Source organism: Pristis pectinata, chromosome 23, assembly GCF_009764475.1.
Source record: "Pristis pectinata isolate sPriPec2 chromosome 23, sPriPec2.1.pri, whole genome shotgun sequence".
Classification (NCBI taxonomy): Eukaryota; Metazoa; Chordata; class Chondrichthyes; order Rhinopristiformes; family Pristidae; genus Pristis; species Pristis pectinata.
In genome coordinates, this window is record NC_067427.1 from 6,237,930 (window position 1) to 6,252,500 (window position 14,571).

General features: G+C 39.6%; 1 protein-coding gene across 2 annotated transcripts in view; it reads left to right on the forward strand.

Annotated features, from left to right (window-relative positions):
- Positions 1–6,189: 6,189 nt before the first annotated feature.
- Positions 6,190–14,571, forward strand: part of LOC127582006 (pre-B-cell leukemia transcription factor 3) — a 160,421-nt gene continuing 152,039 nt past the window's right edge. Inside the window, exons 1-2 of one of the 2 annotated variants that reach the window (XM_052036914.1) lie at positions 6,190–7,105; positions 7,286–7,359. In XM_052036914.1, coding sequence (XP_051892874.1) covers positions 6,906–7,105; positions 7,286–7,359 — 274 coding nt within the window. In that variant the 5' untranslated portion in view covers positions 6,190–6,905. The remainder of the gene's footprint in view (positions 7,106–7,285; positions 7,360–14,571) is intronic. The other variant, XM_052036916.1, reaches the window with a different exon arrangement.

Here is a 14,571-nt window from a genome sequence, read left to right on the forward strand (position 1 = left end):
TCCATGTTGTAAGGAAGCACAAAACGAAAAGGTCACCTGCACATTTGTTCCAGCTCTGGATTGGATAACGGTGCGGGGACGTACATATTGGAACAGATGGGGCCATAAATAGAAACTAAATGAAAAATAAAATTCATCACAGGCAGTGATGCAGATCAAGTGGTGTGAAATCAGAATGGTTACACACAGCACCTGGGAATTAATTTGTTGCTGTTCTGGGGCTTACACAAGGAAGGGGTTGACAAGCAGGGACACAGGACTTCCCCAGCGGAAGAGTGAGGTTACGGATGTGTAAGCACATGTTCACTGCAGGACCATAAGGATCTGCGTGTGTTCCCCACACTGCACCCCATGGCTGGCCTGTTGCAGTCAATGTGACCTATTATTGGATGCAGTCAGTGCTGGTGACTGGTCCCACATCACCTGTTTAGCACCACAACCCAAACCAAATTCCTAGCCCACGTCATGATGTATATTGTGTACTCTTCTTCTTCCTTTGTGTTCCATCTGGAAGGTATGACCATGTTTTGTGTCCACAGACAGGAACCTATTTAACTCCTTTCTTCTCAGGTAATGTTTCTCATGCTGATGAACTAAAAACAATCAAGTCATGATTAAAGTAAATCTAACTGATCCTAAACATAGTATAATGTGGGCTAAAGATCGTTCCATTATTAGTGTATGAATGCTGGACTTTTTCATTTGACATTCCTCTGGATTTTTTTTTGCATTTGTTTAAATAATGGGTCGAATAATATTTCGATTGCCACAGACTGTAGTTTTAGAAGATTAACTTACAGAGCAAAATATCATGTACCATGCCTGTCATATGTCCAGTGGCACTGTAAATGTTTGCAACGTAGCTGCTCAATTTTTAACTGGAAAGTGATAAGGGTAGTGGTGTGAGGATGTGTTTTCATAATGTACCTTCATTTTTGAAGCAGTTGGTAGAAAACTAACAGGAGCTTGAGTTTCACTGTTAGCAACTCATACACAGTGAAACAGAAACCAAAACTAGCAATAAACTTGAAGGGATGGAAGTAGGTAGCTCTGTTACAGGGAGAAGGAAATATGAGACAAAGTGCAATGGAAAAGCAAATGGATTAAGTCAGTCAAAGATGATAAGAAAAATAAAACACATATCATCTTTAGTGGACGTTAGAAATATGTCTAAATGATGTACTGCTTTACAACATGAAGTTATTGAAACATAGTCATGGTTTAATTGCTGGTGATAATCTATGATGAATTATTACAACTTTCTATGCTGATTAGTTACTGATAACTCATAAGCCCCAGTAGGACTACCCACTCTAATGATTTAATTTCAATTTAAATCTATTTCTACTCTGTGGCCTTGAAACTATTGAGTGTTGAAATACAGTTCCAGCCACCTGCCAAACCTTATCCACATGTTCCATATGAATGGGACAGTGAACATTGTCACCCTTTGGACCCATCAAGGTCAACTCCGATCGTACAACCCACACACGAGGGGGGGTCAGTGGTTCACAATCAGGAAAGGACATCACGGGAACAGTTTGCCCCTCTCTAAGGCAACTTGCAGTGTCCTTGCATTCCAGCTGAGATCAATAACTGTACCGTGGCCTAAGAATCTCTCAGTTCAATGAGTCAGTCCATATATACCTGGTCCTGGATTCCATACTCACGTGGTGTATTTGTTGTGTTCCCTCTCTTCAGGCAGGGTTCTTCAGTAAAGAGAAAGGTTCAGGTTACAGACCTGTCAGCACCCGGGATGGATTAGATCCATTGTGGAGGGAGGTAGGGGGAGGAATGGAAGAAGTCCTGGCCGTAATCATTCAAACATCTGCAGATTTCAGGGCAGGTGTCCGAGGAAAGAAAAGTTGTAAAAGGTGTTGTAGGGATAAACCCAGTAACTACAGATCAGTCAGTTTAACCTTGGTGGCCGGGAAAGTTCTGCAAACAACAGTCAGGGATACAAGTAGCCATGTCTTGGACAAATGTGGGATTGATTCGACAAAACCCCCATAGATTTGTTAAAGGTAAATCGTGTATAACTAACTTGTTAAAGTTCTTTGATTAGGTAACAACTCAATTAAGATCAGTGAGGGAAATGTATTTGATGTGGTACACGGACTTCCAAAATGCATTTGATTAGATGTCAAATAATAGGCTTGTCATCAAAATTGAAGGGCATGGTTTGTAGCAGCATGGACAGGAGATTGGCTAGAAATGGGAAAGTGGGAGTTGTGGTGAAAGGTTGTATTTTGGACTGGGGGTGGGTGGTGTAAACTGATGTTCTCTGGTGTACACTGCTGGGGCCACTGCTTCTCTTCCCGTAGATCAATGATGTGGACTTGGGTGTGCAGGGCACAGCTGCCACATCTGCAGGTGACACAAGCGTTGGGGGCATTGTGAGCTGTGAGAAGGGTAACAGAAGATGTGGAGAAGGTGGGATGGGCAGATAGCTGACAGATGAGAGATGTGAAGTGTTATATTTTGGAAAAAAAACTAAGAGGCAACATAAACTAGAGGCAGGATTCTGGAAGAGATCCAAGATCAGGGGGACTCTTATATGGTCCATCTAGCACAATAAGATGGACTGTTGGTCTCACAATCTCTCTCATCATGGCCTCACACCTTATTGTCTGCCTGCACTGCACTTTCTCTGTCACTGTAACACAGAGAAACCCCCTAACTGTTGTTTGCAGAACTTTCCCGGCCACCAAGGTTAAACTGACTGATCTGTCGTTACTGGGTTTATCCCTTCAACACTTTTTACAACTTTTCTGCATTCTGTTATTGGTTTCCCTTGTACTCCCTCAATGCACTGACCTGATGAAATGATCTGTATGGATGGCATGCAAAACAAAGTTTTTCACTGTACCTGGGTACATGTGACAATAATAAACCAATTTACCAATTTGCAGGTATGTAGGTTCATGACTCATTGAAAGTGGCAGGGCAGGTTGAAAAGGTGGTTAAAGAGAGCAGATGGCATTCTGGAGTACAGAAGCGAGGAAGTCACCATGAGCTTTTAGTTGAGTCACAATTGGAGTCCTGTCTCAGACTTCAGGAAAGACGTGAAGGCTTTGGAGAGGGTGCGGAAGAGATGTATCAAAACTATTCCAGGGTTGTGGGACATTGGTTATGGGGGTAGATTGGAGAAGATTGGATTGTAATCCTTGGGGGAGAGGAGATTGTGAAGGCTCTGGAAGAGGTATCCGAAGTCAGGAAGGGTGCAGATGAGAAATTGCGCAGAGGTTGAGAACGAGAGGGCGCTGAATGAAGATGACTGAGTAAAGAATCAGATGATGTGAGTGAACAGGAGCACACACGGAGTGCCGGGGAATGGTGGTGCTCGGTACAACTCGAGCCTACAGAGGGGAGCTAAGTAATTACCGTAAAAGAGGAAGTTTGCGGGCTCCGAGGGTGGTACGGGGAATGGGACGAGCAGGAACGCTTTTGCATTGAGTTATCTCACACACTCAGTCCGCGAACGGCCTTCTCATCTCCGGGATCTTGTAGGCGTTACAAGGATGACTCGATTTTCCCTTGGCTCTTGAAATCATCTTGTTTCTAAAACTGTGCCTTGAAACCACTTTCATAAAGTACGGGCACATTGTAAGTTTAAAATCTCTTGGCTTGACTGATTGAAGGCAACTCTCCTCTTTGACTAAGTTGGGTGACACTGTGGGTGGTTTTACCACCAATTTTGTTTTGTTTTACTTCGGTTGTATTCATGTCCAACATTCTGCTTTGCATGGTTCTCATCGACCGCAACACCCGACTTACTGCATTTAAACTAAAAAGGACAGAAACCCAACACGAACAACTTACGTTAACGTGGCTCTGCAAGCAATACTTAATAAGTGAAATTAATGTCATATTGCACAAACAAGTCATTTTAAGCATCATTCGGATTTGGATGAGTCTTCTGCCCAAAGGAATCCTAAGACGAAACCATTTTGCTTCTTGTTCATATGTATTAATTCCTAGATGTTTTTTCTATAACGCTGTTAAGTTAGTTTAAAAGTGCGTTGTTCACTGCCATTGTGTCTTGAATGTCCGCTTTTCTTCCATTTTTTTTCCCAGTGTGTTTTCGCGATTTGCTAAAATCGACACCACCTTATCTTCATTTTGCTTCAGGATAATTTCCTCCTGCTGGATGTGCCATTGAAAATAAGGCAGAAGTTGATTGCCCCGCGCATCTGCCTCTCCCAGTTGAAAGGAGATGCGCTGAAGGTGGTTCCGAAGGGAAAAAAATGCAGAGAAGGAAACGGGAAAATAAATTAAGGAGGATGGGGAGTGGTATCCGTCTGCTGTTGGGGAGACCATCTGGAAGATGCTGCCGTACTTGTACTACCTGTCCACTGAGTTTAGTACTGCATACGACAAACGAGCGAACAACCTTATTGAAAGGTCTGCACAGTGGCTTATTGTAACAGCAAACAACTGCACGTATTTACAAAACATATATTTATTTTTTAAGTCCCCAAAATGGGGCCAGTAAAATTCATGACTGCGTCCTTCCCAGCTGTAAGGCAAGAATATCAGTTGCAGCTCAAACTTGCTTGAGAGGCTATGGGGATAGAAACTGGCTCACTGTGCCGCCAATTATTTAGACACTGATCAAAAATAAGTGAAAATCCATAAACCGTGTTACCTCGTATTTTCTGTGTGCCAATTTAAATAGAAATATAAATTGCAATAAATTATCAGTTGCTGTGGAGCCTGATTGTAAGTTCGCAAATTCGGGCAAAGGAAAAGGGCATTTTCGAAGCTTAGTCTTCCAATATCGAAAATTCCATTTATTACAGGATACAGTGCCATTAAGTTTCAAATGATTTTCAGAGACGGTTCATCCCTCGTCATAATATTGTTACTCGCAAGCCGAAATAAACGAGTCTGTTTTACACCATAGAAATCGAAGAATTATATCTATAGCTAGCAGTTCGTTTAAGAAATCTCATCAACCGTGTTATTCTTTGGTGCTATGAGGATTTTACATGGGGTATATACAGGCTTATTTTAATTAAAATATCGAATATGACTTTAGAAGAAAGATTGTTTTTTTCAGGCATTTAACGAAGCAATTAAGAATAGAAATTATAAAATACTCATGATCGGAAACTCGGGAATAAAATGAATGGAGTGCCTTGTCCGATTACAAGATGTTGCATGCAATAATTATGATAATGTGTGATATTTTGAAAATAATATGATTTAATTAAAACAAACTCTATGATTCAGACTTAGAAACTAATACGTATTGATGAAATCTTAAATTCTCTTACAACTTGGTTAAAGTGGCTTATCAATTACCCTGCATTGAAATACCATTAATGAAAGACCAGGCTTCCATGGACGGATAAAGCTGGTCATGTTCGAGAGATCATCAATGGGACACCGCTATTAGAGAATCAATGAACTACATACCAAGTGAACAGAAAACTATATACTCTGCATAAAAAAAAGGAACAACTGCATGGATTGTAAATAAAACTCATGCATGGAAGCAGCGCAATCAAAGAATTGCAACATTCAACATAGACATTTGTAAATTGCAACATTTTGCAAATAACTCTTCCATTTGCAAGATTTCGCTGGGTTCTAAAGTAGTGTAAGCTTTGGAAATAATGCAATGCCTCGCTTGTTTTCCAAGGCGGCAAGATGAAAGAAAACGTAAAAGCGTGCAGTTTCGGTATTAATTTAAACACTGGAGCAACTTCGGAGCCTTTCTATTTCCCGTGCGTGGCCATTGAGTTGTTGCTCGGCTGCCGATGCCCGCACCGCGGCTCAGAGATGGCCACCAGGCAACAATAGAGCGCTCCCAATAAAGTCGTCTGCTGCCATGGTAACCAGCGGCCCTGCGCCGCGTGCGGGTGACGTCAGCGTTCGGAGGGTGGGGGGTTGCTCGCTCCCTTTCGAAACGGGCCAATCACAAGTTGCCGACCGTTAAATACAAACCCTCCCCCTCCTCCCCCCTCCCCGCCACCCCGCCAGCTGAACTTGACGCCGCCGAGCCGCGTCCCGCCCCCGCCGCCTCGCCATTGGCCCATCCGGCCGAGGACGGCCGGCGATTGGGCGGACGGCCAGCTGTCCGTCACGCCGAAAGAGGCGGGAGGGGCGCGGCTTCGTCTCTTGACGGACGTCGACGGCGGGAGGAGAAGGGGGGGGAGGTCGGCGCGAAAAAAAACATTTCCGTCGAGTTCAGGGGATGGATTGAAGAGAAAGAATAAACAGAGGAGGGAAAGAGAGAGAGAGAGAGAGGGAGAAATAAAGCAAGGGGGATAAAAGTGTGTGGGAGTGACAGGGATGAGGAGTGACTGTGCGGCCGGGCAGTGAGTGAGGGGCATTGCCGGGCTCCGACCGCTCTCCCCGCCACGGGCCGCCCTGTCGAAGCGAGGGCGGAGTTTGCATTTTATATATATATATATATATATATATATATATATATATATATAAATATATTTTTTTCTCTTTCCCTTAAACTCTGACACGTCTGCAGTGAGTGAGTGGCATTGGCAGTCTGTCAATCCCTCACCAAAGCGGCCATCAAAAACATAAAGAGTTGGCTCGTAAATTGATCCGGCGAATCATTTTTATGATCTTTTATTATTATTATTTCCCTTCTGTCTTTTGAAGAAGCAGCTTTACTTTTGATCTTGTTTCTGTAGAGGGGTTTTTTTAAAGCGAGATCTTGGATTTTTTTTTTAAAAAAATTATTTTTCAGTCTTTTTTGTGACAAGTTTTTTTTTGGGGGAGAAAAATAAGGAATTGAAAGCAGCCAAAGCAAGTGTGTTTTCCCCCCTCCCCAGCCCTGCCTCTCCCTCGGCTCCAGCGCTACCTGTACTTGATTTATATATTATATATATTGTTTTATATATATAAATTTCTCCCGTGTGCTGCTGCGGCAGAGTATGGACGATCAATCCAGGATGATGCAGACTCATCCCGGTGTGAGCTTGGCTGGACACTCGGTTCAGGGGGGCATGGGGCTGCCTCCACATGTGCAAGGACATGAAGGTGCAGACGGCGACGGAAGAAAGCAAGACATCGGGGACATCCTCCACCAGATCATGACCATCACCGACCAGAGCCTGGACGAAGCACAAGCAAAGTTGGTGGCCTTGCGAAAAAAAATCTTTTTTTTTGTGTGTTTTTAGCGCTCAAATTCGCCGCCATATTTTTGACTTTGAGTGCTATAAATCTTGTTAATTACTTATATTTTCTCTCTTTTCCTTCTTTCACCCCCCTCCCTCCCCTCTCCCTCTTTCCCCCACTCTTCTTGTGTTTGCAGGAAACACGCGTTAAATTGCCACAGAATGAAGCCGGCCCTGTTCAGCGTCCTGTGCGAAATAAAGGAGAAAACAGGTAGAGCTCCCGGTTAATTTTAACCCACACTGTGTGTTACTTGTGCAGCCTGAACTCCGGCGGCATGTGCACCGCCATCTTGATTTCTGTTCCTCTCCTATTTCATTTTGCACACTGTAATAATGCTTCACTAAATTTAACAATTCATAACGGTGATGCTAAATGAAATGTGCATTAAAATGCTCGTATATCACCCAGAACACATCGCCTCTGGCACCCACAATACAGCCGCCTTTGGCGCACTTTGCTCAATGCGGAGCAGAAAAGTAGCGGCGTGTGTGAGATTTTTGCATCACAAACTAAAACTATAGTCGGACTTTGAATCGGGGGGAAAAATGACAATCGTCCCAATATCTGGAGTAGAGTGGTAGTTGTATTGTTGAGAGCGGTCGTCTGATATGTTTTTGCAGTAATTTGGAGCGATTGCGTTGAATAGGAAATGCTGGTGCTCGGTTTATTCGGAGTTCAGGGTTTTGGGAAATGCACTATTGCAAAATTGCAACAAAATTCCTTGAAGCAGTCTTTTAGAGTGCTTTATTATCCGTAAATTAATTGTAAGAAAATATATTCAAAGTACACAATGGCAGATTGGGCTGCGTTGCTTTTAATGCAGATTGTGTTTCTTGTACAGTCCGGATTATCTATGTTAGATTTTCAAAGGCATCTGAACAAAATCTCAACTCGTGTACAGTAAAGATTTAAACCACCGCAGTCTTTAGGGTTTTTTTTACGTATCGGTGCAATTAAATATTCTAAATTCCTCGCGTCTTAACTTTGAAACCGTATCATAGCATCCAACTCCGGGTTTAGTTTTTCATGTTTGAAGTTTTCATTTCTGATGCGCTTTAGTTTGCCCGTTTGGTTTGGGACCAAAGTGATGATGAAGCGGGCTGTATTAGAGATGAGAGAAATGACTATTCCGCCAAGGTGTTTTCTTTCAGGGATCGGGAGCCCTTTTATTTTACCTTGAATAGCATTCAGTGAAATTTTCGCTGCTTGTTGTCAAGGCGTTGTTGAAGGTTTAACTGGAAGGTTTAGCTCGCATAACAAAGAAAACGTAAAATAGAAGTGTAGGTGGGGGGAAAAGTCTCCAAAGTTTGTGTCTCTGAGGAACACATTTCAGACGGTATTTTGCAGAGAAGATGTCACGTCAGTGTGGAGATTTGGCCTGGCTCTTCTAGTTACTATTTCTGTTATTTTTCTTGTTCCAAAGTTGATTTTAAATCTCTGTTGCAGGCATCATAAAGTAAATCCAATAAATTTAGAACTCGGATCTTTGTAAATGGTCCGACTGCTATTCAGGTACAGCATTCATATACTGTATTGTGAAATTATAAACGCGATGAAACCGATCAGGACACGCGTTTGACTGAGCCTCGGAAACATAGTTTCCATCAAATCCAACACCACAATAATTCTGAAGGAAACGTGTGGCGTTGCATTCTGGTAGAAATGTTGCAGTGATGTTTTATTGTTGGAGGTCCAGTGTTTGGCAGGACTTGGATAATAGCAAATCTGAGATGATGACAAATATTTCCACACGTGTGGTATTCTTTCCCGAGTGATGACATTTCTGACGCGATTTAAACGGGATTATAGAAACCGATTTTACTCGGGAGGTTTCTTTATCAGTTTTGCTTGGATTTGTCTTTATAAAAGGCAGTACAGTTATCGGGATTGTGCAGACACTTTTCCAATAACCTAGGAAAAAAGTTCGACGGAAAGCGAAAATGCCACGACTAATCCTGCAGATAAAACGTCCATTAAGTTGTAACCGAAGAACTTAATTAAATACATATATGAATATAATATAAAAATACAAATACAACTGTTCCGAATGTCTAATATCCTTGAGATATTAAATAAAACTCGAGTACATTTACTGCGTGAACAGATGGCGTTGTAAAAAAGAATTCATCAATTCTTCGGCCAGAGTAAAAAAAACACTTCTGAAGATTTTGAATGCTAACAATTTATTTTGGCACTGGAGAAATTATTTCCGTTTTTTACTTTTCTTTTGACATGGTAATGAGGGAAGTTTTAGTTGTTTATGGTTAGAATGTTACCTTTACATAGAAATATGGCTTTAAGATTGGCATATCCTGTGATACAAGATGCTACACAACACACACTTTGGCAAGGGATTGAAGCTAGCAATATGGAACATCACTAGCAAAGCCAGTATTTGCATCGTAGCTCTAAGAACCCGGTTTATTACTTCTAGGCTTAATTAATGGAACATTGTTTTGTTTTAGATAGTTTAATTATGACCCAGCACTTCTGGGTGGGTGTCACAGCTGCTTCTCCTATCTTGGAAGCACCCACACGCCCGTTTTTCGGGTTATAAATATATTGTCTGAACTTGTGGCTTGGATTGAGTTGGTCTGGGCTTTCATAGATTGTATTAGAGCATCTTCGAGACATGGAAAGTGCATTCAAAAATTAGTATATTTGAGATAACTCGATTGTAAAAGTCGGCCCGATTGTATGCATTCCTTCACTTTACCACAAGGTAGCGGGCTTTTTCGTAAAGGCCGTAATCCCTCACCCGTTTTTAAGGTATTTTTTCTGCCGATCAATATTTTTCTCAATTATCACATTAAACAACTGATTTCGAAACAATGGTAACCTGCATTTTGATGCGAAGCAATAACTATGACGTTTTGTGGAAGCGTGGCAGTCTGGCCTTTTGTTGCAGCGGATAGTATTTTGAATGTATCAGCATGTGTATTGGTTTAAAGCCAGCGATTTAAATGAAGTATGGCACCAGACGAGTTCTGAAAATACTCTTATCAGTTTTCTTCACCACTGGGCATAACAGATTTTATTTTTGGAATGCAGAAAAGTTTAGATTTCTGCAAGATGTCAGCAGGGTGCACTTTGACGAGTCTTTCCCGCTGCTTCCATGACACAATTTTCTTTCTTGTGGAAATACAAACGACACAAACCTCTGCTCAATGGACAGATTTGAGTATTATAGGATTTCTTTTGGTATCGCCATACCCCAACTGAAGAAGTTATCCTAATTAGAGCGCTGGTACCATGCTTTCGCTTTGATAACAATGGACTTGTATTTCACTGAGGCAGATTACGGGGATGTTTGGCTCCATCAGTGTCAACACTACCAATACAGAGAGATTAGTGTCTTTGAAATTAGATTGTAGAATTCATGCAACATTGTACTTCTAATGGTCCCTATAGGAGCAGTTGAAATGTAGTTTAGGAAACTAGAAATGTGAGTAAGAGCAGTTTTAGAACATTTTTCCTTATAATTTCTTTAAATGAAAGCATTAAGTCTTCACTTGAAATGATTCTTTTATTGGTGCATTTTTGGTGCTTTATTGTGAGTGCATTGACAATTTGGATTATATTAAATCCTCCATCCTTGTTCCATGCATGCAATAAGAAAATGTAGTTGCACATAGCTCCTGTTTTAGATCAATCTAAATTCTTGTGGTTTTTAACAATTTAAAAAAACTTTTCACCACCTTAATATTAAAAATAACTTCGTTATCGTTCCCCCCCACCCCCTCAGTAATATATTCGAGGGTCATAAAAATCGTTTAGTTTCTAATGTGCAATAGTGTCAGCTAATTTATCCAGCTGTCATCTTAGTAGCTTGTCTATTAAAGTTAAAGATACTGGATAAAATGCACTGAAAAAATATATGGACAGATGTCAAATAAACTTTTAAGATATACAACCAACTCGACTGAAAAAAGTAAATGACATTGATTTGCTGAAGCTGTCTAATGGTGTACTGATGGTTCACCAGATTTGTAGCCATTGTGAGGCTTATAAGCGGAACAGACTTGAAGAAGATCATAAAACTTAATGAACTCCTAGGCTGCAGGAGGTTTCCGCAGGGGGAGTAAAAGGGCTGCTTGGCTGGTTTGGCTGGTTGTTGAATTCTTTATGTCTGAAGAGAAATGAAGAAAATGATCACTTGTATCCAAATTTTATTCTATACTACTTTGTGACTATTTTGTTCATGGAAGCTTTGATGTGATTACAAGGATTTGTGTCTTCATCCTCTATTTCACCTGCAGATTAAAACAAGATTTGATGTTCAATACAAATATGATGTATGGAAATAATTCTTTTATTGGTGTGTATGTTCGATCTTGACAAGGCAAATGCTGTTCTGTTGTAATTGCTACACAATGTGGTTAAATGAAACTACCTTCTAACTTGCACATCTGATTTTTTTCCCCCAAGATTGGGGGAGATTAATTTTGAAAATTGAGACTTTTGAGTGGGTTGTTTTTATTTTTCATAGACAGTTTTGATTGACTGGACTGTACAAACTAATAAAAAAAAAGAACCTGTAACATTAAAATAATGATTTAAGGATTTGTGTCATTACAGATTAAATTGATTATGCTGAGGAACGAATAGATAATTCAATAGCACTAGTAATGAAAAACTGGCCATTTCCTTAAAGCAGTCAGCAGTGATGTCCAAGAATAACTTTTGCTTTTCCAGGCTTTATATTAAATTGTTGGCATTAATATTTTCAAATATACTGGGATCCTGTTGTTATAATGTTAGCAATTGGGGACATATTTGGATGTTTTGAATAATCAGATATGTTTGTATTAGTGGAAGACAGACAAATGCAGAAATTGTTGCTTGGTAAAATGTGTAAGAATATTAAAGAAATGCCTTAATCTAAATTCATAACTACAAGCTTATTGCAATGGAATTCTTTTTTTACATGGAAGCATTGTACTATCTATGGGGACGGCAGTTATTTTTGATCAAGTTGGGGGAAAAAGACTGAAATCACCATCTTAACACACTGATACGCAGCATGTTTGTGGAACATTCTTTCTGATCATGCTGAGTCTCCATAATAAATTGGCTGGTAATATCTGTTGTTTGAGAGATTAATTTGCGTTAGTCTCTTAGTTGGTGCTGCAGACTTGTAGTGAGAAAAATGCTCAGTTCACTCTTAAGCTGTTGTTTGATCAAGATGATCAGCATTGTTGAGATAGCATATCTCTGCCAAAGTCTACTTTCTTGCATTAGATGCTGACCTCTTGTCATGGTGGCTCTTATTCAATAAACCATTCATGTCTTTTAAGTATGAATTTGGTAAATAATTCATGTCAATATTTAATATAAATTTTTAACTTCTGTCAGTGCTCACCTTTATTGGTTTGCCAAATTTGCTTGTTCGTTCCAGCTAGCTGATGGATTGGTCTGCCTTTTCTGTATTGTGGTCACTTGTTTAGAATAGACGAAATTGTTTTATTGAAGTTGGTACACTATCTTTACAAAACAAGTTAACTCTTGACTGGCCATATAAGAACTGTTTGATTTATTTAAGTTTTTTTTAAAAAAAGGTACTCTTTTGTCTACCTGATATTGACATTGGTGGCTAAGACTATTGGAAAATTATCAATCAATACCTTTTGAAATAGTGTGAACAAGAAGAATGATAAATATAAAATTGTTCTGGATATATAGACTAGCTTATGGAATTGTACTGTAAATATAAATAGTTGAAATCTACTTCTATATCTGCCTGGTTCATGACCAAGTACAAATTTGAGACTGCTAAGTAATGGTGGGGGGGGGGGGGAATATATTCTGTATTAGGGCAATTGTTTCTCAGTTTTCATTCATTTAGTTTTAGGAAATGTTTTTCTTCAATGTAGCCTGACGTTTGTTTGGATATCTAGATTTCATTTACATAAAGGGTAAAATGTTTCTACGTTGTTACCCAGTGTATAATGATCTCACACTCCTTGTTTGACAGAAATTTTATAATTTGGGCAGTGCTTGTGTTTAATGTTGGGTTCTCAGAATCTTTGATTATAATGTTATATTAAAGTTGGATAGTTGATATGGAGACACTAAAAATATAAAATGAAATTACAGTGCTAGTGTCAGCTAGGAATTGAATAATTGCTCTCTGGTGATTAATTGACAAGTTATTGAGTTGGTTGCTCTTGGTGGACGTGTTTGAAGTATTTGGCGCCAATGGTTTTTTTTAATTTATAGAGGATGTTTTCATTTTGTTGATAATGTTTTCTGTACTCCCATAAATCTTTCATTTTCAATTATGTTCTGTCCAGTCATATATTGAATAATTTTCTTAAACAGGCTTGTTATGTTTCTTTATTTGTACTGTTAGTAAAAATGATTATTTTTGTTGCTAATCTTTGATCATGATCTAGAATAAAGGTTCAGAACCTATATATTTTCTCTGGTGATTGGTTAAATATTTCTGATCTGGAAATACTATGATACTTGGTTCCCATGTAAATAAGAATAAACTCATAAGTTTGGACTTCAGAAGAAAAGGAGAAGACAACTGAAAGTTGTGTAGACTTGATGCATGCAGTTGATATTCTGTTATTAGTGAAAAATATTTTGCCATTAAGTGTCGGGGGATATGTTTAATCAAGTCACTTTGATCCTCTTGTATGGAGCACAGTAAACATTGTGTTTAAGGCTGTCGCAGGTTTCAATGTTCTGTTTGTTTAGCACACATTCAAAGCTGGTATGTCAATTTTGATGCTTCATTACTGCTGTAATTCATGTTCTGTTGTCCTTGATTGAATATCTTCAGATGAATGTTACTATTTCCGACTGGGTACCTCCAAAGCTTTGGGATACATGATGCCCAAAGCTTTGAATCCACCAGTGATGGTTTTGTTGCAGCTCTAATTGCACCAACAAAACAAACACTGGAATGTATTTTAGGTCTTGAGCTGTTAGTGTGGCAATTAGCATATGGATTGGCTGAAAAATGAAGTCCAAATGAGCTAGGGTTCATTCCATGTGACGTTAACGCATTGCCGTGCGAGGCATCCAGTCCTTGTGCAGTCAGAAAGATGTACTATTTTTATGATGAATGAATGCATCCAGAAATGTGATTAATTGTTCTGGTAATCAACAGAATGTTTGATTTGCCAAACTAATCGATTGGCACAATTTTAGCTGCCATGTAATCTTTTTTAATATGATTATGTGCCCTTTTATATTTTTAAAGTAACATGTCTCCAAGTCAATATTGCTTTGTTTTTCTATTTATGGTCCTGATTTGGTTTGCAAATATTTTTAATCAAAAGTGAAGTAAGCTGTGGGTCTGCATGAAATTTAGATCTTTCAGCCTTGTTCAGATCAGTGTCATTGTAGATTTGTTCAGTGGAAGTGTTTGGATAGAATAAATAGAATGAATGATTTTTCAGTGCGAAGTGT